This window comes from Trypanosoma melophagium (assembly GCF_022059095.1).
Source record: "Trypanosoma melophagium isolate St. Kilda chromosome Unknown ctg9segment0, whole genome shotgun sequence".
In the NCBI taxonomy this organism is placed as follows: domain Eukaryota; phylum Euglenozoa; class Kinetoplastea; order Trypanosomatida; family Trypanosomatidae; genus Trypanosoma; species Trypanosoma melophagium.
In genome coordinates, this window is record NW_027125194.1 from 676,422 (window position 1) to 702,931 (window position 26,510).

At 37.0% G+C, this 26,510-nt stretch overlaps 12 protein-coding genes across 12 annotated transcripts; all 12 read left to right on the forward strand.

Moving 5' to 3' along the window:
- Window positions 1–26: 26 nt before the first annotated feature.
- On the forward strand, window positions 27–2,525 carry LSM04_002057 (DEAD/DEAH box helicase domain; the record flags this gene model as incomplete). The annotated part of the gene is made up of 1 exon (XM_067332967.1): window positions 27–2,525. The coding sequence occupies one exon, from the start codon at window positions 27–29 to the stop codon at window positions 2,523–2,525; it is 2,499 nt and encodes an 832-aa protein (XP_067185587.1).
- Window positions 2,526–3,265: 740 nt separating this feature from the next.
- Window positions 3,266–7,024, forward strand: LSM04_002471 (IQ motif; the record flags this gene model as incomplete). Its single annotated transcript, XM_067332969.1, has 1 exon — window positions 3,266–7,024. One exon carries the CDS (start codon window positions 3,266–3,268, stop codon window positions 7,022–7,024), a length of 3,759 nt encoding a protein of 1,252 aa, XP_067185608.1.
- Window positions 7,025–8,081: 1,057 nt separating this feature from the next.
- On the forward strand, window positions 8,082–9,650 carry LSM04_002750 (Regulator of chromosome condensation; the record flags this gene model as incomplete). The annotated part of the gene is made up of 1 exon (XM_067332970.1): window positions 8,082–9,650. One exon carries the CDS (start codon window positions 8,082–8,084, stop codon window positions 9,648–9,650), a length of 1,569 nt encoding a protein of 522 aa, XP_067185618.1.
- Window positions 9,651–10,415: 765 nt separating this feature from the next.
- On the forward strand, window positions 10,416–10,697 carry LSM04_009744 (uncharacterized protein; the record flags this gene model as incomplete). Its single annotated transcript, XM_067332971.1, has 1 exon — window positions 10,416–10,697. One exon carries the CDS (start codon window positions 10,416–10,418, stop codon window positions 10,695–10,697), a length of 282 nt encoding a protein of 93 aa, XP_067185928.1.
- Window positions 10,698–11,250: 553 nt separating this feature from the next.
- LSM04_003430 (uncharacterized protein) lies at window positions 11,251–12,129 on the forward strand (the record flags this gene model as incomplete). The annotated part of the gene is made up of 2 exons (XM_067332972.1): window positions 11,251–11,300; window positions 11,754–12,129. The coding sequence occupies 2 exons, from the start codon at window positions 11,251–11,253 to the stop codon at window positions 12,127–12,129; spliced, it is 426 nt and encodes a 141-aa protein (XP_067185645.1).
- Window positions 12,130–12,745: 616 nt separating this feature from the next.
- On the forward strand, window positions 12,746–13,501 carry LSM04_008309 (uncharacterized protein; the record flags this gene model as incomplete). The annotated part of the gene is made up of 1 exon (XM_067332973.1): window positions 12,746–13,501. The coding sequence occupies one exon, from the start codon at window positions 12,746–12,748 to the stop codon at window positions 13,499–13,501; it is 756 nt and encodes a 251-aa protein (XP_067185857.1).
- A 535-nt stretch (window positions 13,502–14,036) lies between these two features.
- Window positions 14,037–16,202, forward strand: LSM04_000594 (Zeta toxin domain; the record flags this gene model as incomplete). Its single annotated transcript, XM_067332974.1, has 1 exon — window positions 14,037–16,202. The coding sequence occupies one exon, from the start codon at window positions 14,037–14,039 to the stop codon at window positions 16,200–16,202; it is 2,166 nt and encodes a 721-aa protein (XP_067185512.1).
- Window positions 16,203–17,856: 1,654 nt separating this feature from the next.
- Window positions 17,857–19,140, forward strand: LSM04_000642 (EF-hand domain; the record flags this gene model as incomplete). The annotated part of the gene is made up of 1 exon (XM_067332975.1): window positions 17,857–19,140. One exon carries the CDS (start codon window positions 17,857–17,859, stop codon window positions 19,138–19,140), a length of 1,284 nt encoding a protein of 427 aa, XP_067185515.1.
- A 1,441-nt stretch (window positions 19,141–20,581) lies between these two features.
- Window positions 20,582–21,100, forward strand: LSM04_003610 (Ubiquitin-conjugating enzyme E2; the record flags this gene model as incomplete). The annotated part of the gene is made up of 1 exon (XM_067332976.1): window positions 20,582–21,100. The coding sequence occupies one exon, from the start codon at window positions 20,582–20,584 to the stop codon at window positions 21,098–21,100; it is 519 nt and encodes a 172-aa protein (XP_067185652.1).
- A 269-nt stretch (window positions 21,101–21,369) lies between these two features.
- On the forward strand, window positions 21,370–23,670 carry LSM04_006700 (DEAD/DEAH box helicase domain; the record flags this gene model as incomplete). Its single annotated transcript, XM_067332977.1, has 1 exon — window positions 21,370–23,670. One exon carries the CDS (start codon window positions 21,370–21,372, stop codon window positions 23,668–23,670), a length of 2,301 nt encoding a protein of 766 aa, XP_067185778.1.
- Window positions 23,671–24,152: 482 nt separating this feature from the next.
- On the forward strand, window positions 24,153–24,506 carry LSM04_002154 (uncharacterized protein; the record flags this gene model as incomplete). Its single annotated transcript, XM_067332978.1, has 1 exon — window positions 24,153–24,506. The coding sequence occupies one exon, from the start codon at window positions 24,153–24,155 to the stop codon at window positions 24,504–24,506; it is 354 nt and encodes a 117-aa protein (XP_067185594.1).
- A 480-nt stretch (window positions 24,507–24,986) lies between these two features.
- LSM04_003599 (Kinesin motor domain) lies at window positions 24,987–26,228 on the forward strand (the record flags this gene model as incomplete). The annotated part of the gene is made up of 1 exon (XM_067332980.1): window positions 24,987–26,228. The coding sequence occupies one exon, from the start codon at window positions 24,987–24,989 to the stop codon at window positions 26,226–26,228; it is 1,242 nt and encodes a 413-aa protein (XP_067185651.1).
- Between the last annotated feature and the right edge of the window lie 282 nt (window positions 26,229–26,510).

Consider the following 26,510-nt stretch of genomic DNA (forward strand, 5'->3'; position numbering starts at 1 on the left):
TAGAAGAGGAAGAGGGAAAAAAGTGGATGAAAGGCGTTGGCACGTGGGAGTCCGCTGTGGAGGTCGCTGAGGCCCAAAACGGCGGGAACGGTAAAAAAAAACGCAGCGGTGGATTTCAAAGTTTGGGTCTCGACAAGCCGCTGCTCGATGGCGTTCTGCGGCTCGGCTACAGCGTCCCAACGCCGATTCAACGTAAAGCGATTCCACCAATGATTCAGGGAAATGATGTGGTGGCGATGGCACGTACGGGTTCTGGTAAGACAGCAGCATTTCTTATTCCTATGCTGAATTTGTTAAAATCACACAGTAAAACGGTGGGTATTCGTGGACTTATTCTCTCTCCTACACGGGAATTAAGTTTGCAGATTCTTCGATTTAGTATTCAATTAAATAAATTTTTAGATCTTCGTTTCGCTGCTTTAGTTGGTGGTAACTCATTGGAACAGCAATTTGAATATCTTGCCTCTAATCCAGATATTGTGGTGGCTACTCCTGGACGTTTACTTCATATTATGGAAGAAGCATCACTTCATCTCTCAATGGTGAAATCTCTTGTTTTAGATGAGGCAGATCGTCTCTTTGAACTTGGTTTACAACCTCAAATTATTGCTATTATGCAAAAAATTCCCGAAAATTGTCAACGTGCACTATTTTCAGCTACAATGCCTAGTGTTTTAGCAGAATTTACCAGTGCAGGACTTCATAATCCAGTTGTTATTCGTCTTGATGCAGAGATGAAATTAAGTGATAAATTAAAACAAAGCGCTTTTCTGGTTCGTAATGATGAAAAAGTAGCAGCTCTTATTGTATTGCTTAAAAAGGTTATTGGTATAGAATCAAGCGCTAACAGTAAAGAACAAGCACTTATATTTGTGGAATCCAAATATCATGTGGACTATTTACAAATGATTATGGAAGCTTATCACATTTCCTGTAGTGCTGTGCATGGACACATGGATCAAGAAGCCCGTCGTAATGCTGTAGGTGCTTTTGCAAAACGCCAAACAAGTGTAATGCTCGTCACAGATGTAGCCGCTCGTGGATTGGATATCCCACTACTTGATAACGTTGTGAATTTCTCATTTCCGCCAACACCAAAGTTATTCGTTCATCGTGTTGGTCGTGTTGCACGTGCTGGACGCCATGGCGCCGCATACTCCCTATTTACATTTGATGATTTTGCTCACTACGCCGATCTCATGGCCTTTCTTCGTCGTCCACTGCTTTGTCATCATCATTCTGCGAGTCTTACAGATACTGCCGATGATGGATATTATGGTCGTATGCCAGAGGAGGAATTACAACTGGAAAGAGATTTTCTTCGTCGACTAGCCGCTGCGGATGTGGAAGTGCGAAATATGGAGAAGGTTGTTGATAACGCCCATAAGAAGTTTGGACGAACACGGAAGAAGGCAACACCAGAAGGAATTCGTGAAGCACGACAGGAGAAGTATCAGTTTGATCAAACTCCTCTACATCCTATTTTTGTTGAGAAACTTGAGTCTAAACGGATTGCGGCAGATGAGGCTCGTTTTGATTTAAAACGGTTTAAAGCAAAGGATTCTTTTCTTGAGATTATTCACGGTGAAAAGATGTTTGAAATTAAGAAACCTGTCACATTACAGTCACTATGGAAGCAGCAACGAGAAGAAGAACAGAAAGAAGAGGAGGAAGAAGAAGAAGGTCAAGAGGGAAGGAAAGGTGTAGAAACAAAGGGTTCAACTAACAGTATCAGTGGTAAAAATAATAATAACAACAGCAACAACACAAATGTCACTGCCAATGATAAAAACCCTCCAGCGAAAAAGAAATTATCTCTTGCAGAATCACTTCTTTTAAAAGCACAGGAGCGAAAAAAGCGAGAACGAGAACCAGTGGAGGAAAATGATGATGGTACTACAGTTTTCTTATCAGGAGGTGTACATCATCTTGACCCTGACCGAAATGGTGAGGGTGGAAAGTACCGTGATCAAGATTTCTTTATGGATACGGTAAAGCATAGTACAATAGAAGATACTCACTATTCTGTAAAGGATGCAACACTTGATATTGGTGCAGAGAGTGCACAAGAGGAACAACAACAACGCAATGTGTATGCATGGAGTAAGAAGAAGAATCGATATGTCCGAATGAACGTTAATGACGCCAAGGCATTATTACGTGGTGTAAAGAATGAATCAGGCAAAGCGGTGAACTTCAAATCTAAGCTTGAAGCCTATTCACGATGGATGAAGAAGAGTAATATGCGGATTCAAGATGTTGGTGAAGAAGAAGATCTTGGACCTCTTAATCGTGCGCGTGAGGCACGGTCACTGGGAGAACATAATGAAAATGATGATGAAAATGAACCAGTGGATATCAGCGATCCGAATCAAGGAAAGAAATTGCGTATTGGCCGTAAACAGAGAAGACTACCAAAGGATGGTCATGTACGTACATTTGAGGAAATGGCACTTATCAAGCGTAAAGCAGCAAAGGAAAAGGCTCGTTTGGCACGTAAAGCAAGTAAACGAAAGAGTAAATAAAGGTGAGTGACAGTATAGGGTGGAAGGGATGAAGTATTATTTTTCACTTACCTTCTTTTTTATTTATTTTTTTTTTTCATTCTTACTAATTGTCTGTGTTTGTGTGATATTTTGTGCGATGGTTATTGTGCTAAAACAATTAGTAAAGAAAAAAAAAAATGTATGGAACTGTGAAAACAGTGCCGTCGCTCTGTCTTTCTTTCTATTTATGGATTCCAGCGTAATATATATCTTTTTTTATGCGGAGACTTAGTAGTAGCAGCATTATCAAGAACAGATATTGCAGTAATAATAAAACAAGGAACTTCAACGAAACGTTTAATACAAAAAAAAAAACGGCATTCTGTGATGGGAGAAGAAAAGCAAAGTTAAGTAAAGGAAGAAAGAAAGAAAGAAAAAAAAAAGCAAAAAAAATTTTTTATTATGAACGGACACAAAACAGGTGAGGAGTGCCTCCACCAAGGCAGAAGTAAACTATACATATATTTTATATGTACTTGTCTATGTAACTGTATAATTTTTGTGTTAATATATAAAATGTCGTAAATTACTGCGTAGGCTAAGAATTTTATTGGTACTCCTAAATTAAAATAAAATAAATAACATGCATGCCCTATTATTTTTTCGTTCCCCCCCCCCCTTCTTTTTTCTCTTTAACAACATACAAAAAAATAAAATAAAAAGGAAGTGTAACCCAATAATATTTTCTTCTTTTTTGGGAGAAGGTTTGTGGGGCGATCATGCATGGCGTCACGTACCCCAAAGCGGGGGAAAAACGAAGAGGGAAACCCTTTACGGCTACTGCACAACTCCCATCACTTGAGACAAGTCGACAAAGTAATAATTCAATGATGAGATCGCAGGGAAAATCGATATTGGAAATAAGAGAATCCCCATCAAGTAGTGGATCACGTCGTGTTAAGAAAACTCATGAAAGGAGTGGTAGTAAGTCTTCAGTACCAGTAGAAACTGTTATGGAAATGAATAAGAAAGCTATGGCATTATTAAAGGATGGGAAAATGAAGGAAACTCATTCCATGTTACAATCCGCGTTATCAGCTGCTGAAAGAGGTGTACGTCGTTTTCAGAGACAACATGGAGAATCAAATAATGAAACCCAAGGGCAACGTGATGCTTGGCTTCTTGCCTTTGCAGCTACACTAAGCAATTTGGGATGTGTACGACGTCGTGATAATAAACTACAGGAAGCTGTACGTTATTTACGGGATGCCAGTCAAATTGAAGTCCAGGTATTTGGTAAACCATCATGTTCGACAATGGTAAATCTCTCTGCTGTATTACTTGGAATGGGTGAATCAGAAGAAGCGTTAACAATTGCCCGTGACTGTGTTCTCGCCTCAGAGCAGAGTGATCCAATGCTGCACATCATTGCACTGCACAACTACGGTGTAACTCTCAGTAATCACCCAACAGAGGCAATGCGGCAATCCGCAGCCTCGGTGCTGATGAAAGCCCTTCGTGAGGCCCAATCGCATTTGGGTGAAGAACATCCCACGACTGTTCTCATTCGTGAAAGATGTGGAATGACAGTACACAAACCATCGCAGGAGAGAAGTGAAACGATTCCAACTACTACAGTTCCTGTGGCACAAGTTAATCGGAATTATCGTAGGAATGAATCATTACCACTACCTCGTGGTCGCATGTTGCCACCCATTGATGCATCTCTTATTCATCGAAAACAAGCAAAAGATGCTATTAATACGTTAGACTATGGAGAGGTACCTGTTGTTTCTCCTCCTCCTCCTCTTTCTCTTTCTCTTCCTCCTCCACTTCTTCAATCTTCTACTAATAATTCTACTCCTACTGCTGCTACTGCTGCTCCGGTTGAACACTCTATTGCTGCTGGTGGTTGTAATAGTAACGGTAATAGTAATGTGGATTGTTCTGTTCATCCCGCGAATAATCCAGTTGCTGATAATTCTTCTCCTGCTGCTGTTTTAGCTGCGCATGCTGATGAAGTCTCCGTGACGCCAGAGAAAGTGGAAGAGGAAGAGGAAGAAAAAGTGTCTACGCCAATACCGTCATCAAGTTTGACTGAAAAGAATAATAAGAATCCAACAAATCATCGCACATCATCACCTTTAACATCTATTCCTGTTGATCAAACAGAAAAGTTTATACATGCAAAATCCCTTGAACATCCTTCGTCTTCGGATGTACCTGTTTCTGTAAATTGTGAATCTGGGGCTGAGGCTTCATTATTATTGAAGTCTGCATCACTACATGTAAATCCAATTATATCTACATCCATAAATGAAAACTCTCTAGGAAGTGATATGCCTCCAGAAGAGAAAACGAGTAGCAGTATTTCTGTAGATGCAGGAGCGGAAACTGTTGCAGGAACTGCAGCTGCTGCTCTTTGTTTTGAAGCAAGAAAAATCAGAGAAGCAGAAAAACAAGAAGAAGAAAATTCTAAAAAGAAGAAGGAAGGTACTAAAAAAGTCTCAAATGTTTCAGATAATTCAAGGAAACCTTCTTCAAAGAAACAAATCACTAGAGGGTTGATTTATTGTGGAGAGCAAGAAAAAGAAGGACAGCCCTCATTTTTCCGTTTTGCCCCACCTGATACAACTGAGACTATCACTTCTTCTGAGGCTCCAGCACCAACCGGTGAACCCAATCCAGCATATAATTTTCCAACAGATGGAGCAAGAAAAGATGATGATGATTTTTTAGATTCTGATGATATCGATGAACCACCAGTTGAACCTAAAAAGGTTGTAGTAGTAGAGGATACTGAGGAAAAGGCAGCTAATAAAATTAGAGAAGTTCTTGTCAAGACTATTGGAATAAATCCTGTGAAACGACGAGAAGAACGTATTCAAAGAGAACGTGAAGAAGAGAAAGAACTTCGTGCTCGTCTTCGTCAAGAAGCTGAAGAAGCAGCAAAGAAAGAGCATTTTGAGCGATCACTTGATAAAATTGTTAAACGTACAAGAGAAAGAGCGGCTAAAAAGATTCAATATTTATGGTTCTATTGGTGGGAAAGTGTAGGGAAACGAAGACGAGAATTATTATGTAAGCGAGAAGAAGATAGAGCACGTAGAGAACGTGCTCGTAAAGCTTTACTTGAACATGAACGTCGCCTACAAGAGGCATCAAAAGAAGAGAAAGCTACTATATCTCCTCAAACTGCAGTAATAGAATCAGTCTTACGTTGTGGGAAGAAATGGTTATTAAAGACAGCTTGTGTACGATATGTTGCTCGTATGAAAATTCCTCGTAAAGATCATGATAATGCATACTTTTTAAATAAAATTGCCAAAATTCAAGCTACTTGGAGAGGATTTTCTACTAGACGTCGTATAAAAGATTTATCTATTACTCAAAAGCAATCCTTAAATCTATATCGTGAAGTAGAAGTAGAAGAATATGCTGCTACCGTTATTCAATTATTTGTTCGCCGAGTTTTTGCACGAATGGAAAAACAAAGACGAGCTGTAGAACGTTATGGTCCTCCAACTATTCGTATTCAAAGATGGTTTCGATCTATTATGCCTTATAGACGAGCACTTGGTCTTGATCGTATATCAAAATGGAGAAGAGAGTATTCAGCACGTTTGATTCAACGTGCATGGCGTGAGTATTTACAACGTCTTCATTATTTTATGGAGCGTCTTCGGTATAAATTAGATGAAGATCGACGAAAAGAACGTCATGCTGCTAATTTATTAAAAAGAATAGGACGTGGGTTTATCTCAAGACAATACTTATCAAAACTTCATATACGAGGTAAAAAACTTTATAATGTTATGTACTCTATTGAATGGGGGGAAAATGACAATGTAGAAAAAGTTCCAAAATCAAATACTCAATTATCTACCCAACCAGTGTATGTTCCAACACCATTAGAAGAAGTTCTTAAAGTAGCAGAGATGGAAAGAGAAAAGTATCATATTGGATTATTTGTTGAAAAAGTTGCAAAACGAGAGCGTGAAGAATGGAAGGAAGCTCTTCGACTTCGTCCATTTGAGGTACAGCGACGTCGTGCACAAGAAGATCACCTCTGCGAGATTGAACTAAACGCATCCAGACGAGAACGTGCAGCAATAAAGATTCAAACAGAATTTCGACAATGGCTACGTATTCGTGATGATCCATCTCGTGATAAAACACTTCTTCTTATTGGTCGTGGACGTTATCAACAGTCATACTATGGAAATAAAGTGGAACGAGCCCGTCACCTGCGTGAACAGGAATTTGGAAAAACTATATTTGGTGATCAAACAGCGCCTATGCGGGCTGCACGAAGAGAGGCAGAGGAGGAATTGCAAGAAATTCGTCCACTTGTGCGTACATTTGTACCAAGGGAGGAGGTGCGTAATCTCGATGAACGGTATAATGTAGAAAAGGAACTAAAACGTGATGAGATGTTAGTGGAAAAACAATATAATGTAGACGGCATGGTGCGAGGACGTGAGTCAAGACTGCGACGAGCACTAAGAGACCAATCACAGATGAAAGAAATTTCCTGATTTTTTTTTTTAAGGGAACCTTCTTACATTTGTAACAATTAGGACTAACCCAGAAGAAAAAAAAAGAGAAATAATGAGAAGTCAATAAAGAAAGTCAATAAAAAAGATATGGCTGTATCATTTTTTTTTTTTCTTCACTTTTCTTTTATTTGGCTTCTCTTTTTCTTTGCTAGTTTCCCTTGATGCAGTATAATGGCCTTTTGGATTACTATGTGGTACTCACTTTGGAGCAGGAGAAAATGAATAATGCTGCATTGTGAGTGTGCATACAAAAAAAAAAAAAGAATGTACAGAATAGTGTAATGTGATGTAAAGAGAATTGGAACTATTTGGAAGCAAATTGTTGGAGTTTTTCTCTGTCTTTGTATCCTTATTTTTGGCCTCTTTTTTATTTCAAGTCCGCTGTAGGTATGAAGAGAGTGAACAAAAAATGGAAGGATAAAAAAAACAATAAGGAACATATGATAGTGTTAATGTACCCTTGTGGGGTGATCACACCATTTGCTCCTTTAAACTCTTTTTTTTTATTTATTTGATGTTGTTGTTCTTATTTTTTCTTTTATTTGGTATTTACCTTGCCTGTATGATGTATGATTTCTTTCCTTCTTTCCCCATTTCCCTGTATTTCATAGCATAAACGTACAAGATGAACAATAATGGAGGGATTGGATAATGGCTGCAGATTGCATCCATAAAGGGGAAGGAATAGAGAAGATATATAAAAAAAAAGTACAGCTATACACATGGTGGAAAATCCTTAGTTTTGTTTGTATTGTTGTTTCTTTTTTTTTTCTTTTTTCCCCCCATCTTTCTGAGTGTTTGTATGAAGATCATTTCATTGTTTACCCTTTTTTATACTTTTTCTTTGCTAAACCCTATTTATGTTTGTTATTTTGTATTTATTTGTATTTGTTACTTTGTATCTACTGTTTTTGTTTTTCTTGCTGTTCTTTTTTTTCTTTTTACTATTACTATTATTATTATTATTATTATTATTATTATTATTATTATTATTATTATTATTATTATTATTATTTTGGAGTGAAGTATTATTTAGATGATTTCTGATGCGGAGTTCTGGATGGAGGCGCGGCGTAATCAAGAAAGAGGAAATGCTATTTTTACCGCCATGTTGCCACTGTTACATTCTCGACAGGTGGCTCTTGACTCCGGTGTGGAAGTAAATGAAGGAGATACGGACTTCACTTCTCTTTCCAGCAGTCTTAAACGTAGCCATAAACAAGTGTCGAAAGAACCATATCCCGAAAATAAAATTTTCCATGTACCAGGCTCAAATGCACCTCATCAACCTGTTTCCGTAAGTGTTATACGTGTTTTACAGCAAGTTATGATGTTTGCTGTACCTCTCTACACATTACGGTATAGTGTTCCTGCTATGTCAATGGGCACAAAAACTAGTTGCGTAGTAGATAGATTGACAAAGCAATTAATTACCTTTGGCGCTGGTGATGGTGTAAAAGTTCCTCATCATCTGAGATGTCGTGGTTGTGTAGCCGCAGATGGTTTTTTCGCCATATTGACAGATCAAGATGAAGTATGGGCCTCAGGTGGATTGATTGTTTTAGCGTATGAAGGTGGAAGTTGGACCTCTGTGCCTCTTGGAAAAGAAGAAATTATGACAAATGTTGCCGGAAAAGCACTTATGCTTGTAGGACATGGATCTCGACTTGCTTGTGTCACACGTGCTTTCACTGTTCGTCCACTATCTATTGTGTCTAATCCAGTAAGATCTATTATACCGTTTCGTCACGTGCGTTTCTTAGATTTGGGTTATGGTGAAGATTATTATATGGTTGGAGCCGATTCTGTATTATACAAGACCATCGCATCAAAGCGATTACTTGGAACTCCTCGTAGAGTTATGGCATTAAGCCGAACAGCCATTTCTCGTATTGCATGTGGGATGGGATTTTGTCTTATAATTGATCAAAATGGGCATTTATATACATTGGGTCGTAATAAAAAAGGACAACTTGGAAATGGACAACTGCAAAATGTTCGTAGAAGACCTTATCTTCATACATCTCTTATCCATCATTTTTTTGTTATGGTCGCTGCAGGAGAATATCATTCTTTGGCTCTTTCTAGTAGTGGAGTGGTTTATGGTGCAGGTAGTAATGAACATGGTCAATTGGGATTAGGTGAATCAGTAAAAGAGTCAGTACGCTTTACCGCAATTCCACTTCCATCATTGTGTGTAGGAATAGCTGCTGGACCTGAAGGTAGCATGTTTGCATGTGAAGATGGGCGATTATACGCCTGTGGAAAAAATAATTATAATCAACTAGGTGTAGAAAGTTCAGATCCCATAGTTTGTGTACCCTCTCTTGTCTCTGCAGTAGCAACAGGTGTAGAAGCTTATACAATGGATTTTGGTGCTTACCGTAGACCCCAAATCAACGATCAGAAATTAAATGAGGTACCTGAAGTACCAAATCCATCTCCTGTTACTCTACCTACTCGAGACTCTTTTCAAGATACATTGAATACAGAGACGCAGCCAATACCAGAGACAGAGGCACCCATGCATCCAGCGACTGCCCCTTATCCTGAGCAAAGGAAGGTGAAAAAGGGAGCATGCGCGAAGTGTTGTATGATTATGTAGAGTGACTTTTTCTCATTTACCATATTTTTAATGATCTTTTTCTTGTTTTTTTTTTTTTTTCATTTCTCGTTGTTGATTTCTCTTTTCCTTGTTTCTTGCTTTGTTTTCTTAAATTTCTTTTTAATTTTCTGTGGTGTTCTTCTTCATGTTTGTGAAGAAAATGAGAAAAAAAAGAGGTTTGTTTATTGTATTTGTGTGTGTATGACTGTTCCTTTCCTTCCAATCTTGAAGAAAACACTTACATTTCTTATTTTAGATAGTCGCACTATTAGAGCTTTGTGAAACGTGTCTCATTTAAGTTTTAATGGTTATTGTTTGTTTTTCCGTTTTGTTTTAGTTTCTCATGTTTTTCTTTATTATCTCTTTCTCTCTCCCCATCTCTCTCCCTTTTCTTTTTTTCTTTTTTGTCGTTTATTTAATAATTTTTCTTCTCTTGCTAAGGAGGGAGGAAGAGGAGCAGTATATTGGCAGAAGAGGAAGGAGAGGAACCGTAACTCACTTTTTCTGCAGAACGTGGACGTTTGCTCTCAGGTACTCTTATTATTACTATTACTATAATTATTACTATCTGTTGCCTCATTTTTCCCATTACCACAACCGTTAGGTCCATCAACGTTACGTGAATAAAGAACGAAAGAAAAAAAGGGAAAAAAAAAAAAAGAAGCCCCTTTCAAACTTGCAATTCACCATTAACGCACCTTCATTACACACTCACACTTTCCCTTTTTATTTATTTCTTTATTTCCGATTTGATATTTCACGCGAATGCTCCGCACAACTCGAATGATACGATCGCCCCTCTCCCGCTTCTTCAAGGGACGTCGCAATACGGCGGAGTATTACGCCGGCCGCGGCGGGGCGGAGGGACACCCCGATGAAGTCGCCGCACTTGTGAGCGGCGGGCGAACAGACCCGGAGTGGATGTGGTTGAAGTTGTTGTGTTTTGTGTGTGTGAGCTCCACAGTGGGAACGTGGCTGTGGCAAGTGGTGTTTTACGAGCAGGCGAAGTTCTTTAAAGATGAGCCATGGTCGCCATTCAAGAATTGAGGAAAAAGAAAGAAGAAGAAGGCGGGGAGGAGAGGCGAGGATGATGCGTCTAGAAAGAAAGAGAAAGAGAAAGAGAGAGACTATAGTAATAAGAAGAGGGATATGTGTTGTTTACTGTGACTAGGATTATTTGTTGTTTTAGGACTTATTATTATATCTTGGGTTTTTTTTCTTTTTTTTTGTCTCTTGGTGTCTACTTAAATGTGGAAAGTTAGGAAGGTAGAATAGACAAATAGGAGCACATTAGCATCAGTTGAATTGCAATTATATTGGATATAGGAACTCCTTTTATTATTATTATTATTATTATTATTATTATTATTATTATTATTATTATTATTATTATTATTATTATTATTATTATTTGCAGTTATTAAGCGCTAGTCCACATTGGCTTTCCATTATATGATGGTAAATCATATTGTATATTTGTTCATATTCTGAACTCACACGGTTGAAAAGAATATTATACCACTGACCACCAAAATACCTCCCTTTCTTATTTGTATTTTTTTTTTATCTACTCTTTGCTTAACAACCTGCAAAATGAATAATGAAATATCTTCTTGTATTTTCTGAACAATGTTTGATTAATGTTATATGGTTTACATATATATTTCTCTGTCTGTCTGTGTTTATTCACTTCTTTTATTTTTCTTGTATCTTTCTCTTTCTTCTATTTTTTTTTTTTTGATCCACAACATTGTCCGAAGGCTTTTCCTGCTTTTCTTGCACTCTAACAAGAGTGACAGGGAAATAAAACAAGTAGTGAAGAAAAAGGAAAGAAGAATCTTACTCTATATTTCATTATTATTATTATTATTATTATTATTATTATTATTATTATTATTATTATTATTATTATTTCCCCCCCCCCTGTATATTTTATAAATAAATATTAACCCTACAAGTTTCTTTTTTTTTTCTTTCTTTAGAGAAAGAGAACAATTGTATACCTGTAAATATGTACATAAAATTAATAATTTCCTACAGTGAACGCTTCCATAACTTATTCACCGCTTAAGCCCCGGAGAAGTGAACATCATCTTATCAAAGTAGAACACCGTGTAGAAGTATATTTTTCTCAAACCTCTCTCCATCACCCATAACCCCTCAAACTACGGGAGAGTCCACGGAACGTATACTTCGCTTTAGTGAAATACCAATGGAAAAGTCAAGTGTCAGACTCTCAACTGCAATGACAGATTCTACAGGACGTGATAAGTGGGGATCTGCAAGAGATAGTCGTCTTTCAGAACTCGCACCTCCTCCTTCAGCTGAGAGTTTTCATGAGGCGATTTTACTGGATGAAGTTATACCAACATCTATAGTAAAGGGAAAACAATATCTGCGCGAAACTGATATTTTACAGAACTATTGTTATACGCCTTTCTTTTTTGAAGGTGAATGTGCTTCTTCTTCTACTCCATAGTGGTGAAGAGGTACAAGTTGTATTAAAAAGAGGCAAAGGGGGAAGAAAAGGGAGATTCTTTGTGCGTGCGTATCTCTCTTTATATAAATAATATATATATATATATATATATATATATATGTTTCGCTCTTCGTTTGTTTGTTTGTTTGTGTCTTTCTTTTTGTTAGTACCATCACTAAAGGCAACTTTCTAAAAAAAACTAACAAAAGGTTCTCGTGATATATCTCTTTTTTTTTTGCTTTTATAGGTGAACTATCACTTTTTCACTGTACCTTGTGACATATTTCTTTCATACTAATATTGCTTATTATATGTTTCTCTGCTTTCTTTCTTCGTTGGTTTGTTTTTTTTTGTATTGTTCCTACTCAAGGATTTATTCTGTACTGTTTCCTTTGCATTGGCGTCTATTAAACTATATTTATTGATGACAGTATCTTTATTATTATTATTATTATTATTATAGTTTTTGCTTTTAAATAGATACATTACTGTATGTTTTTTTAATTTTCTCATCATTGTATTTTTAATTCTTTTCTCTTTATTCCTGTATCCCCATTTCCAAAGAAATCACCATAAACAACAAGAGAAAGAACAAGAAGAAGTTTAATTACATTAAATGAAGTCTACAAAGCTTCAGTTGTATATAACCGGATTTGGTCCGTTTAAAACAATTAAGGAAAATCCAAGTGCTGCCATTGGCACCGCCGTGGCCCTGCAGATGGCAGAAGACTGTACATTAAGTGTACACTATGAAGAACTCGCCGTTGAGTTAAATGCCGTTTCCACGTACTTTACAAAACTTGAAGAAACACTTTCACAGCAAATGGATCATAATAGTGATAATGAACGTATTTTACTCGTGCACGTTGGGGTGCATAGCACCGAAACAAATGGAGAGATGCGGCTTGAGGTTTGTGGATATAATGAATTGGAGGGAAAGCCTATTGATGTCTCAAAACCAATGGATGTGTGTTTAGAAAGTGCCTTTATACGTAATAAAAGTAATTTAACAACAACAACAGTTGGTGCTGGTGCAACGATTACACTAATAGAAGAACTTAATGCTGCAATAAAATCATTAGTAGCAACAGAAGATGAAGAAGGAATGAACGGTAATAATAATAATGATAATAATAATGTTGAAAGTAAACGACCACATTGGATTATTTCACGTGATGCTGGACGGTATTACTGTAATTATGCTTTATATCGTAGTTTAAAATTACAGGAAAGATGGAATGGACGTGTGTTTGCTGTTTTTGTACATGTTGTGGTTCCGTATATGTGTGGAAACCCAAGTTTAGAGGAACAGACATTGCAAGTACGGTCACTTGTTTCAGGTCTTGTACACATTTTGAATGAAAAAACATAATAACAACGTTGGTTGCTTCTTTCGTTTTTATTTATTCATTTATTTATTTATTTAAAACGGATCTTATTTATATGAACTCTTTGTTGTAAATGATATATATATATATATATATATATACATATTTGAGTATGGTTGTGTGTTCTTCTCTGTCCTATTATTACTATTATTATTATTATTATTATTATTATTATTATTATTATTATTATTTTCGCTTCTTTATTCTTATTCTTTCTATTTTACTATTATTTACTATCTGCGTGGGAAAAGAAGGAGAAAAAAAGAAAATTAAGCCGTAGTCCTTTGCCGCAGCGAAGGAGGAGAAGAAAGGAAGAAAAGCGGCATCAACAAAAAAAATCCATAATAATAATAATAATAATAATAATAATAATAAAGGGACGTTAATACAAAAGGAAAGAAAATATTAATTGAACGAACAAATTAAGAAGAAAAATAACAAAAAAATTAAAAGGAAAACAAAATAAAAAGAAACAAAAAAACAAACCAAAAAAAAAGAGGAGGGAGTGGTGGGTATATAATGTCTCAACCTCCAGCTTGGCTTCCATTCATTGAATATGTTCTATTGGCGTTGGAACTCCCATCAAATATGTTTGTCTCTAAGCTCGCCGCCTGTTGTACAATGCTTTTCCTCACACGCTCAGATCCCGAACTATTACGTAGTTTGTGCCATAAGTGGGCAATTCGATTTTCAATGGATCGTGCGACTATTATTAGACGGATACAACATTCTTCACGACGTACACGAAGTCTTGCTTCATGCTATTATGCTTCATCCGATAGTATTAATGATTTATCTAATACATCAAAACTATGTGATCCAGACGCGTGTGTAGAACATTTTCTTCGACTTGTGAATACACTAGTACCAATGTACTTTTCATGGAATTGGAGTCGAATACAGGATGTCATACGTATTAACAAGGAATATGTTATATACGTACAAAAGGAACTTTTGCCAATGTGTATTGCAACAAGTGTAGATGCACCTGAACCTGGTGATGGAGAATGTGCATGTACATTTATGTCAAGTACATCACCTACCACATCTCCTGCAGTAGTGGATCCATTTATGATTTCCAATGGTGTGAGTAGTGCTAGTCCAGGATATGACGATAATATAGATAGTAGTGAACGTAAGAAAAATACACTGAATTTTGCGACCCTTGCAAATTTATTAAAGTGGATGCGACGTTCACGTAATGGTTTAGTGCTTATTTTTCATGCTAGGTATTCTACAAAGAGTTGTGAAACTCTTTCTATATTTAAAGAGATTGTTAGAGATAAGTTACTTAATCCAGTGCCAAATGTGTGTATTGTTCACGCCGTTGCTGAACCAGAACTTGCAGATATGTTTAAAATATCATGGTTTCCAACAATCATCTACGTACCACCGCTAACTGAAAATGATGAAGATTATAATATGGATTCTACAAAGGAAGGACGAATATCTCCAAAAGAAACATTTGTTGATACTCTAGTATTAAAAGTATTAGAAAGTGAGGAAAATATTAGGAATGGTACATCTTGTGAGACAAGTAATGGTATATTACAAGCGTGTGCGGCCACAACATCAATAGATCACTCTTCTACATGCTCAGATGCAGCGGCTATTTCACTTTCCTTAACTCTTCAGGACTCACCTCAAGAAGAAGAGGAATTAGCAAGTATTGTAGAACGTGGGCTGCATCGTGTTTATCCTGCCAATAGTGAATTAACTAAAAATTCTCTCGTGGAATGGGTAAATAGTAAGGGAGTTCATATACCCCAATCTGTATGTAGTAAACCATCTGTAAGTTACATTAACGTTCTCCGTGAAGAGGCCAAATTTAAAAAATTTCATGAGTTTATATCAGCCGTTGTAATGCTTAGACATCTTCAGTATTCTGCTGGAACTAATCCCCCAACATCACGTGAAGAAGCGCCTGTATTTATTTTTCTCGGTGGCGGTATGGCTGCAGGAAAGAGTACAGCCGCCACTGCACTATCACGTAGTAATTGGTGGGAGAAACACAAGGCGAATAGTGTTTTGGTAAACGCAGATGACTTTAAAGTCGCTATTACGCCATGGTCGCAGGGAATAAAAGGCATGCATGAAAGTAGTGCCTATGCGGCGGAGAAACTTATGGTGAAAGCCGTTAATCAAGGACGAAGTATTGTCTTTGATGGTACAATGATGTGGCGCCCGTTTGTGAAACAAGTCATTGAGATGGTTCGTCATGCTCATACCACACTATATAGTCAAGGTGTGGGATATAAAAATAATGGAAGTATTGAAGAGTACTTTAGACCTATTGGGCCTCGCACAACACCGCTGGTAAAGCCGTATGAAATTCGACTACTGGCGATTACAGTAGAACCTGAAATTGCGGTTCCACGTGGCATTCTTCGCATGTTCTCTACTGGCAGAGGCGTGCCTATTCCAATACAATTACGTTCCTTTCGCCTCTTTGCGGAGAACTTTAGTGAATATCTTACTTGGGTTGACTCCGCCACGTTGTATAACAATAATGTATTTGCCAATCTCGATAAGGGAGAGTTGCCGCCTATTCTCGCAGAGAAGTGTATAGAAGATGGGAGTTTAGTCGTGCATGATGAGGAGGCGTATGCGAAGTTTCTGCGACAGCGGTTTTTGAATGACGACGCGGATAACGTTACAGAACTCTATACTAGTAGTAAACAGTAGTGTTAAGAATAATAATAATAATAATAATAATAATAATAAATAAATAAATAAATAAATAAATAGGAAGGAAGGACGGAATAAGAAGAAGATTAAAACTGATGATGAGGTTGACGTTTCCGATGCTTGATGACTCTCACAAAAAAATGTTATATTATTATTATTATTATTATTATTATTATTTTGTACTCTGTGTATGATACCGTTTCTTTTTTTTTTTATACTCACTCCTATTATTCTTCATTCTTTTCAACGAATGCCAGGAGTGTAAGTGTGTGAATAAATGAGAATAAAAAGAACAAAGAAATAACACCAAATTATATATATATATATATAATGATGTTTATCTATGTCTATACGTATATTGCTCTTCACATAAAATAAAAAAGAGTGGAATTTCTTTTTTTTTTTTGTTTCGCGAGAGTTGTGTCTTGATTGTTTTCTTTTCGGTCTTCTCATTCTTTTTTCTTTTGCTTTTCTTTCTTTTTCTTTGTTCTCCCCTTTTAGTGAATAACGGGAGATAGTTGCTCGTTGTTTTCTTTGGTCTTTGTGTGTTTTTTCTTGCTTTTGTAATGCAGTAAATGTTCTCTGGTTGCCATTCACTTGTTCATTGATATGGGTTTCATGAATTATTATCTCTCTTTCTCTTTTTGCTTGTGATTGTTTATAATTAATATTGCTATTCATTTTACTGCAGGAAGAAGAGAAAAAGAAAAACCAAGAAAGAAAGAAAGCCAAGCATCATAAAAAGGTATCGAAAGACAAGTGTAAATCATTTAAATACAACAGATTAAACCAATCACGCAGACGTAGAGAAGTTAAAACAAAAAAAACTAATAAAAGGAGATAAGGAAAAAAAGGAACGAGAAAAAAAAATATATATATATATATTATAACGATTAAGACGGGAATAAAGAGAAGCTAAAAGGAAAGAGTGAGGTAAATGCGGTGAACAAAAAGAAAAAAATATAGGAAGAATAATTATCCATTTTTTTTTTTTTGTTTCTTCTTCCTATTTTGTGTTCAATAAGAATCAATGGAATAATTGTTTGGCTTGTCCCTCCACTGATAAGTGCCCACCATTGGGTAACTGTGTATACTGATCCCTTTTCCTTTTTTTTTCTCTTTTTCGTTCCTTGTTGCTTCTTTATTTCCTTTTTGTTTGTTGCTCTTGTTCTTTTATTCGTGTTTTTGTACTCTGTATAAGTGTGATTTTGTTTCCATTTTCTATGAAAGTCATATTAATTCTTTATTTCTTTTTTTTTCTCGTTTTCCGTGCATTTCAACAACTCTCGCTTTCCTTTTCTATTTCTATTCTATTTCTTTTTCCTCTTCTTTTGTTTCTTATTCGTGTGATTGAATTAATATCTATTTCATACACGAACATCTATCTATGTATATATGAATAAGCTTCACAGCAGGAATCAATAGCCAACTGCATCTAATAATATCTCATTACAGAAAGAGAGTCTGACCGGCACGACTGTGTTCAACTCCTTGTTTGGATAGAAAGAAAAGAGAAAAAAGAAAAAGAAAAACCCCCAGCATATCAGTACAAAGAACGAAAGGAAAGAAAAAAAAAGTAATTCCGACTAAAAACCAAAAAAATAAATAAAGAATAACAAAATCAAAAAAGAAAGAAAGAATTAAAAAAAAAATGATGCTGTCTTCGAGAATTTCTCGGTCTCCTATTCGCTTAATAGAGTGTCCACGCGATGCGATGCAAGGACTTGTCCACTTTATCCCCACAGAACAGAAAATTCGCTATTTAAATGCCCTATTGAAGTGTGGATTCTACGCTGTGGATTGCGCCTCCTTTGTCTCCCCCCGCGCCGTGCCGCAGATGCGTGATAGTGCCGACGTCCTCGCCGGCTGCGATCGTTCACTTCTCGCCGGCGAAAAGGCCTCAAAACTCTCCGTCGTGGTTGCCTCTTTTGCGGGATTTAAACAAGCGATGGGAATACCAATTATAAGTTTTATTGGATTTCCGCTTTCCTGCAATGAACGGTTTCAGCAGCGGAATACGAAGAAAAGCATTGCACAAGCGTTGCAGGAAGTGAAGGATATGCATACGGCTATTGTGGCGGCTAATAAGAAAAGTAAATCGGAGCATATATCTAAATTACAGTTAGTGCGAGAAAAGGAACTGGTGGTTTATCTTTCCATGGCGTTTGGTAATCCATTTGGTGAACCGCATGATGTAACGGCGGTGGAACGACTCGCAGAAGAAATTATTGCACATGGTGTACGCACTATCAGTCTTGCCGACACCGTTGGTGTCTCTGAGCCAAATATCATATTTGACACGTTTACACGTTTAAAGCGTAAATTCCCAGACATCACATTTGGGGCCCACTTTCACAGTAAAACGTGTAATGCGAAGGAAAAGATATTGGCCGCTATAGATGCGAAGTGTTGTATGCTCGACAGTGCACTTGGGGGAATGGGCGGATGTCCGTTTGCGAAAGAAAATGATCTGACGGGAAATGTGGCCACAGAGTTGGTGGTCAGTGCACTGCAGGAACGTCATGTACTGCCAGTCACACTTAATCAGACGCGTTTAAATGAGTGTATTCAACTCAAACAAAAGATATTTGGAGTGAGTGTGAAGGATATGCTTCTCTCGCAGAGTTTACGGGATGAGAAGCGATTTGCCCAATTATGCCGCGATCACTTTCGCCTATACGACGCGGAAGACAGTGGACAACTCAGTTATGAGGATTTCCGCAGCAGTATGCTGCAGGTGTTTGCCGAACTCGGCGGCGAGGCGCCAAGCGAGGAAAAAATACAAAACAGTTTTCGTAAAGTCGATATTCAGCAACTCGGGTGTATTACGCTGGACGCCTACACGATGGGCGCCAGACGTTTATTACGCAAACAGTTGGGACTGCGGCCAGCGGAGGAATCAGCGGGAGGTGCGCAGCGACAAGTGGCAGCTTAATAGGCATACATTGCGTAAAGGATTGTGTTAATTCGGAGGAGAAACAAGAAGTATATATATATATATATATATATATATTATTGGGAAATGAATGGAGAGCAAGCAGAAATGGAGGAGTGGAAGGGGACGAAACAAAAAAAAAAATGAGTCTTTTTTGGGTAATTCTCAGAAGACATGCGAATAAAAGAGCTTATATTGACATAGTGATTATTATTACTATTAATTTCTCTTTCTTTGGGTGTTTGGGAAGGTTTTATCCTGTTCCATGCCTTTGTTGTCTCGTATCTATTTGGTTGTCTATGTACTTCCCTGATTTTGCCCTATTGAGTGATGGCTTATTTGCTTTTTTTTTCTTTTTTGTGAGGTGGGGTTTACAGATGCAATTTCTTTTTTTTTTTTTTTTGCGGCTTGAACACAACGAAGAAGGTCAGGATGAAATGATTAGGGAATAATGAGAAGAAAAGAAAAAAAGATACCATAAAAGAAAATGGTAATGAACCGTGTTGGTAGATATCATTTTTATATATTTATATATGTCCTCCCCTTTATTTACTGTCATTTTATTTTGTTTTCTTTTTGTTGTTGTTTTGACCTTTGTTTGCTGTTCTTGTTTTTCCAATTGTCTCTCTCTCGCTCTCCCTCACTCATATACCGTACAAACAAAGAAAAACAGAAACATATATATATCCCTGGAGAAACGTTTATATTTCAAAATAATGAGAAAATATTTGCGATATGAATGGATACCATATCTTTTTTTTTCTTTTATTTTTGCTTTGTGTTTAACTCCGTACATGTAATTGGTAAATAAGGCTCTTGCGATACTTCGTGTCGGGACTGATATGAGTGAGCGTAAAAAAAAGAAAGAAAGGAGTGGTGTTGTGTTGACTGTTTTTCTTTTTCTCCGTAGAACATGATTCTTTTTTTTTTGTTTTTTATTCTTGATCTCGTTTCTTTCTCTTTTTTCTTTTTTTTTTTTTGTTTTTTCTTCCGTTCTGCTTTTGTTTGTTCCCTATTTGCTACTCCTCTCATTATGTTCTGAGAAATTGCCCAACTGATTGGTGTTGTGGAAATAACTCGTTATACAGAAGAACTCAAATCTTGCTAATTAATCTCTTCAGTTCTCCCAATCTTGATATTATTTCTTGTTTTCTTTTCTTGTTGGAAAATATATATATATATATATATACATTCTTTTATTTTTTATAGGAACGTGGTGATCGCAACTGCTTCTAGCTCTATTCTTGCATACATAGTATTATTATTATTATTATTATTATTATTATTATTATTATTATTATTATTATTATTATTATTATTATTATTTCTGAATACCACACAAGAGTAGAGCAAACAAAAAAAAGAATTACTCCACTGTCTGTGGTGTGCTTCAAAACCATAAAACCCCACACAAATCCCAAAGAAAAGAATAGAAACGATAATGAACACTGCTGCCACTAAACGAATTGGAAAGGATCTTCAGCTTCTCCTCACATCTATTAAATCGAATAATAATAATAATAATAATAATAATAATAATAATAATAATAATACAACTGATCCCGTAGTAATATCTGTTGATAGTCAAAACGTTCAGTCTTGGTGTGTAGAGGCCAAAGCCCCCACCAGTAGTATTTACAGTCATTGGGCCGATGGCAGTGAAAGAATATATAAATTACTCATTTCCTTCTCAGATGAATTCCCACACGAGGCCCCAAAAGTACGATTTACAACTGTGCCGTACAGTCCATTAGTCACACCGGATGGAAATGTCTGTGAGGAGTTAATTGGGGCCGACTGGAGTCCGGACCAACACGCCCTGGACGCCATCCACACTGTACTCGAGAAAGTCTTCTGTGTATATGCAGATGCGCAGGAGGAGGATATCTTTCATGAGGCACGGGAGTGTTTGGAGAGGAGTCCAGCGGAATTTACGGCTCGTGTACAACGCCGTCAATAAGATCCCCATAGACAGATAAATAGAAAAAGAAAGAAGAGGGGGTTGTTTCAGAGAGAAATGTTTTCTTTTGGTCGGAAATCTATCTATTTGTTTGTTTGTTTTTTTTTTTTGTATTGCTTCTAACCTTTATATGTGTATGTTAATTTTCAATGATGACATTTTTTTTTCTTTTCCCTTATATTTTTTTTCTTACTAAAGGCACTGTAATTTGGGAGGGGATTGTCTGCGTGTTTCCATATATATATAGTTGTAGTTGTATAACACAAAACATGCGTTGTGTGCGTCGATTGCCTCACAATTCATTACGAGATGTCTCTGCCGTATCACTCACAGTAGCCACTCGTAGTGTCATACAATCTAATAGTGGTAAAGGTATTCGTAGTGTATTAGATCAATATGAAGATTTTCGCCTCGCACAGCAATTACGCCGTAATGGTAATGGTAATTACTACCGCTATCAACAGAAACTATGGCCATCCACAGAATCATTAGAAAAGGCTATAACAGAAGAACTATATAGTTCTACAGAACGTACACCATTAGCATTATTACCACAACCAAAACGTTCTTCAGAGGCTCGTCGGCTTATCTTTGAAGGATCAGGTACAACCGCGTTATTAGAAGATGTACAGAGTTCAATGCTACAAAGTAACAATAATGCAAAAGAAGAGGATATAAATATCAATAAATCTATTACAGCATCTGATGACAGCATGGAAGCAATGCTGGCGGATGCAATGCTAGGCGCAGACCAGAGTATTGGTAATAAAATAATAACAGAGAGGGATTTACAAGGTACAATATTGGAATCTGCGCGTGAACGGGCTAGAAATATTATAGAAGAAGATCTTCTTGTAAATGAATTAATTTCCTCTTCCTCTGTTAGTTCCTCTACGGCGGCATTAGTCCTTCAGCGTAGTACTATTCCATCTGCGAAAGATCCAGGTGGTATAGTTTGGGAAGCCCTGGGATTAGATCCTGTATTAAGTGATAGAGCACAAGCAAAGTATGGCTTAACTCCATCACGATTACAATCTCGTTTATTACCAGCTCTTTTACATGAGGATCATAATGATGTTGTGTTTAATGGAGTTACTGGAAGTGGAAAAACGAGTGCACTTCTTCTTGCCATGTTACAAGCTGTTCGATCAGAATCAGCAGGTATGAATGTTTTTGTGGCCCATGATACTATGACTGCTTTACGTGTTTATGATCAATTTAAATCTTTATGTGGATCTTTAGGTGGTACTTTAGTGGATCGTCCACGTGATGATTGGTCTTGGATTTTCCTTGGTACTTTTAGAGATGACTATAAAAAATATTATAATACTCTTAAACTTTCAATTAAAAGTAAACATGGTCCTGTTCGTATTTTTATTACTACAGCAGATACAATGTGTCAATTATTATTTGAAAAAAAGATGGAATTTGAAGCTTTTGGATATCTTCGTCGAGTTTATGTAGATGACATTGGTGTACAAATACCAATGTTACCTCCTAATGCTCCAGTGGCTGAAGTGCGAGAACGATTAAGAAACCCGCTCGCATGTGAATTACTTTTAGGTACACTTCATCAACTCCCTGGTCCTCATATTCGTTCTATTTTACAACTTGGACTTATCTCTGCAGATATGGATGTGCAACTTAAAGATCACTTAAAAGCTCTTTGTTTAAAATTAGAACGACACACTATTGTTCTCTCATCTGTGCGTGTTCCTTCTACTATACACTGTCTTTTTAGTTTTCATCTTCAGCATGAGAATATATATGAGTATACAGCAAAACTTATTTGGAATGCAAAGGAAACTATTCCAGGTAGAGCTGTTATATTTGTTCGTAGTGAAGATGATATTCTTCAAGTTCGGACAAAATTACTTGGTTGTGGTATGAATGCCAAAATCTTTTCAGAAGTATATTGTAATGGAGAATTTCGAGAAGAATGGAAATTTTTACTCCTTAGAGAATCTGAAGCTTTTGGAATAGATTTACCTTTTGTATCTCATGTATTTATTACATTTTGTCCTAGAACAGCGTGTTCCTTTCAACATATGTGTGGTCGTACTGGGAGACTTGGAAATCTTGGTTGGGTTTACACCATCACAGATAAACGAGAGGCGAGAAATGTACGTGAAATTGCTCAACAACTAGAAGTAGACTTTATTGATCACGTTATTGATAGTCATTTATCACAAATCCCATCAAGAGATGTGGATCGTCAAACCAAAGAGTATGAACTCTATGGACTTGATCCTCAGTACGCGGTGAAACAGCACTACATTGTACAGAGCGAGAATCCAGAAATGTCATTTCGTAGTCGTGAGTTCTTTAGTAAACCCGCAGTTCAGCAGTTTCAGATGGAAGACTACACCCCAACTTCTGTACAACACAGACGTTTTGTGAACGCGAAGAAATTAGCGGAGGATGTGAAACACGATCCATCTGTGGTACTCTCGTTACAGAGTCAAGGTTTGCTGGACAAGAAACTTACACCTACGAGGAAATTACGAAAATTTATGAATAAGAAAAGTGGTAAAGATGGTACTCTTCTTTATAAGGCAAAGAAAAGGTAACTTTGGTAAAGGGTGAGAAAAACGAAAGAATGAGAAGATAAGTGAAAGGCGTGAAGGGTGAGTGAGTGAGTGGACTCTGAAAGGGTGATGTGTTGTTGATTTAATTTTTCCTACTTACCTACATATAAGACTTTAACCATCGTATCCAACACAAATAAAACACTAAAATAAATAAATAAATAAATAAATAATGGTTTTACTACGTATGGATCTAATAATTTGTCTTGTATTCTCTCTATTGCTTTTTCGTTGTTTCTTTTTTTTCTTACCTATTCGTTTATTGGTGATGTGCCATCACAGTACGTGTTTATTCACAACCCAGTCACATACAGTAGTACAGGATTTTTTTTCCCCCTTTCTTTATCTGAATAACGGTCAATTATAGGAGCAAAAATAAATAAGGAGCGGTGTCTATCTTTGTATATATGTGATAGAATTTTTTAAAAAAAAGGGAAAGGGAAATAAGAGACTCTGACGATCAAATGAATAAATTACAACCTCCCTTAATGGCTGGTTGGATGTCAACACTATCAGAAGCGGATAAACAAAAACATGATCCCAAACCTTTCACGGGTGCTCCATTTGATATATTTACCCATCAAGAGAAAAAAACAAGCGAAGTTTCTCCAACTCTTCTGGAGCATGATAGTGAAACTCCCTCGGAAAAAAGAACAAATACTGTAGGTGTTAGACCACCAAACACTGTAACAAGTAGTGAGATTGAAGAGCAGAGAAATATGTTGGCGGCATACATGCACTCTTATCATTCCCTCACTGTGGCATGTGAAGAGCGAGCAGTACAATTGGAGAAGATTGATGCAGAGCGAAAACGATAGTTAAAAGAAAGGGCTGATTTTTCCCGAAGATACATGCGCTAAACTAGATAAGGTTCAGTCGCTGGAAAGAGAAATTGATAGGGCACTAGAAGAAGAAATTGAAGCAACTAAATGGTTAAAACAAAAGGCAAAACAAAGAAACCTTCTATGAGTTGGTTTTGTACAGTAAAAGGACATTTTGTGAAACTGGAAAGTCGTTTTTGCTTTTTCTTGTTATCGTCAAACATGTTTACTTTGAGTTTTTTTTCCCCAGTTACATATGTAATCCATTTCTACCGATAAAAATAATTCCTGACTTTTTATTAATTTGTATTTTTTTTTTTCCTTTTCTTATCTCTATTAGTACTTCTGTTGGATCTAGTCCAACTCACATAGAGAGATATCTCTCTATATCTATATATATACATATATATATATATATATATATATATATAACCTCCACTTTGGCTCTGTAGTATAACGAGAACGCCTAGTCATAGCATGTCAACAGAACCGCATAGTGCACTTCGCGTAGTAGTGCGCTGTCGGCCACTTATTCATGGAGAACAGGATCACACTTGTTCCTGTATAAAGTTAGATGCTGAGAATGGTAAAGTATTAGTTACGGGTAAAAAGCAGGAAGAAACACGCTGTTTTGACTTTGATCGGGTTCTCCCTCCAGAAACGCAGCAACGAAAAGTCATGGATGAAGTCTTACCTTTGATTGATCATGTATTGAATGGATTTCACGCCACCGTCTTTGCCTATGGGCAAACAGGGAGTGGGAAGACCTACACAGTAGAGGGTATTGACTATTTGCAGAGAGGCACGGCGAGTCTGCAACCAAACACAAAAACAGACCCCAGACAGCATGGCATTGTCCCTCGCGTCATTCAACTTATCTTCGATCGTGTTAGACAGCTGCAAATGCAGGATGAACGTGCTCGATTTCAGCTCAGATGTAGTTTCTATCAGATATATAATGAGCGTGTGACAGACCTTCTCAACCCAGCAACAACACAGGCATTGGGCTCTGGGTTAAAAATTAGATGGCGTTGTGGAGATGTTTTCAGTGTAGAGAATCTTTTTCTCTGTGAGTGTGATCACCCAGAGAAGATGCGACGTGTATTTCTCGCTGGTGCGAGGGAGAAGGTGATGGCGAGTCACGCCATGAACCGTCAATCCTCCCGCTCACACACTGTTTTCACTATATACGTCACTCGGCGTGATTCCGACTCACCAGAGATGTCTGTAAAGTCAGAATTCTCCATTGTGGATTTGGCGGGCTCAGAGAAACTCACAATGCTGGCAAGGAATCCTTCTGCATCTCTTGTTAAGGAGTCTATTGAGATTAATGCCTCTCTCCTTGCGCTGGGTAAGGTGATCACAGCACTCGCTAATGGATCGAAGTTAAAGGGGAAGAAAGGAGCTCTGGTGGATCGACTACATATTCCCTATCGTGATAGTAAGTTGACTAAACTGCTGAAGCATGCACTCGGCGGTAATTCTCTCACCACCATGTTTGCGTGTATTAACCCATCCGATCGCTATGTGGATGAGACACTCTCCACACTTCTGTACGCTGGTAGGGCACGTAATATTACAAACGTTCCTAGGGTGAATGAAGACCCAAAGAATGCACTTATTCGTCAACTTCGTTCGGAATTGGCTAGCATGAAGAAGGAATTAGCATACTATAGGAGTCTTTGTAGTAAACGAACGGCAAGGGAGTTCTGGACGTAAAGCTTGTTTGGAGTTTTTTCGTTCATAGGAAATGTGCTTTTTTTTTCTAATAATAATAATAATAATAATAATAATAATAATTAAATGAAGCTCTTAAAAACCTTTTTTTTCACTTTTATACAGATTACTAGTCTCATATATGAAATAAAAGAATTGTATTTTGCATTTATTCTATATAGGAGAACATATATACATACAATATATACATGTTTCTGCAAGTGGTTTTTTCCCCCTATTTATATGAAGATATATACATACATAATAATAATAATGTGTTTTTTC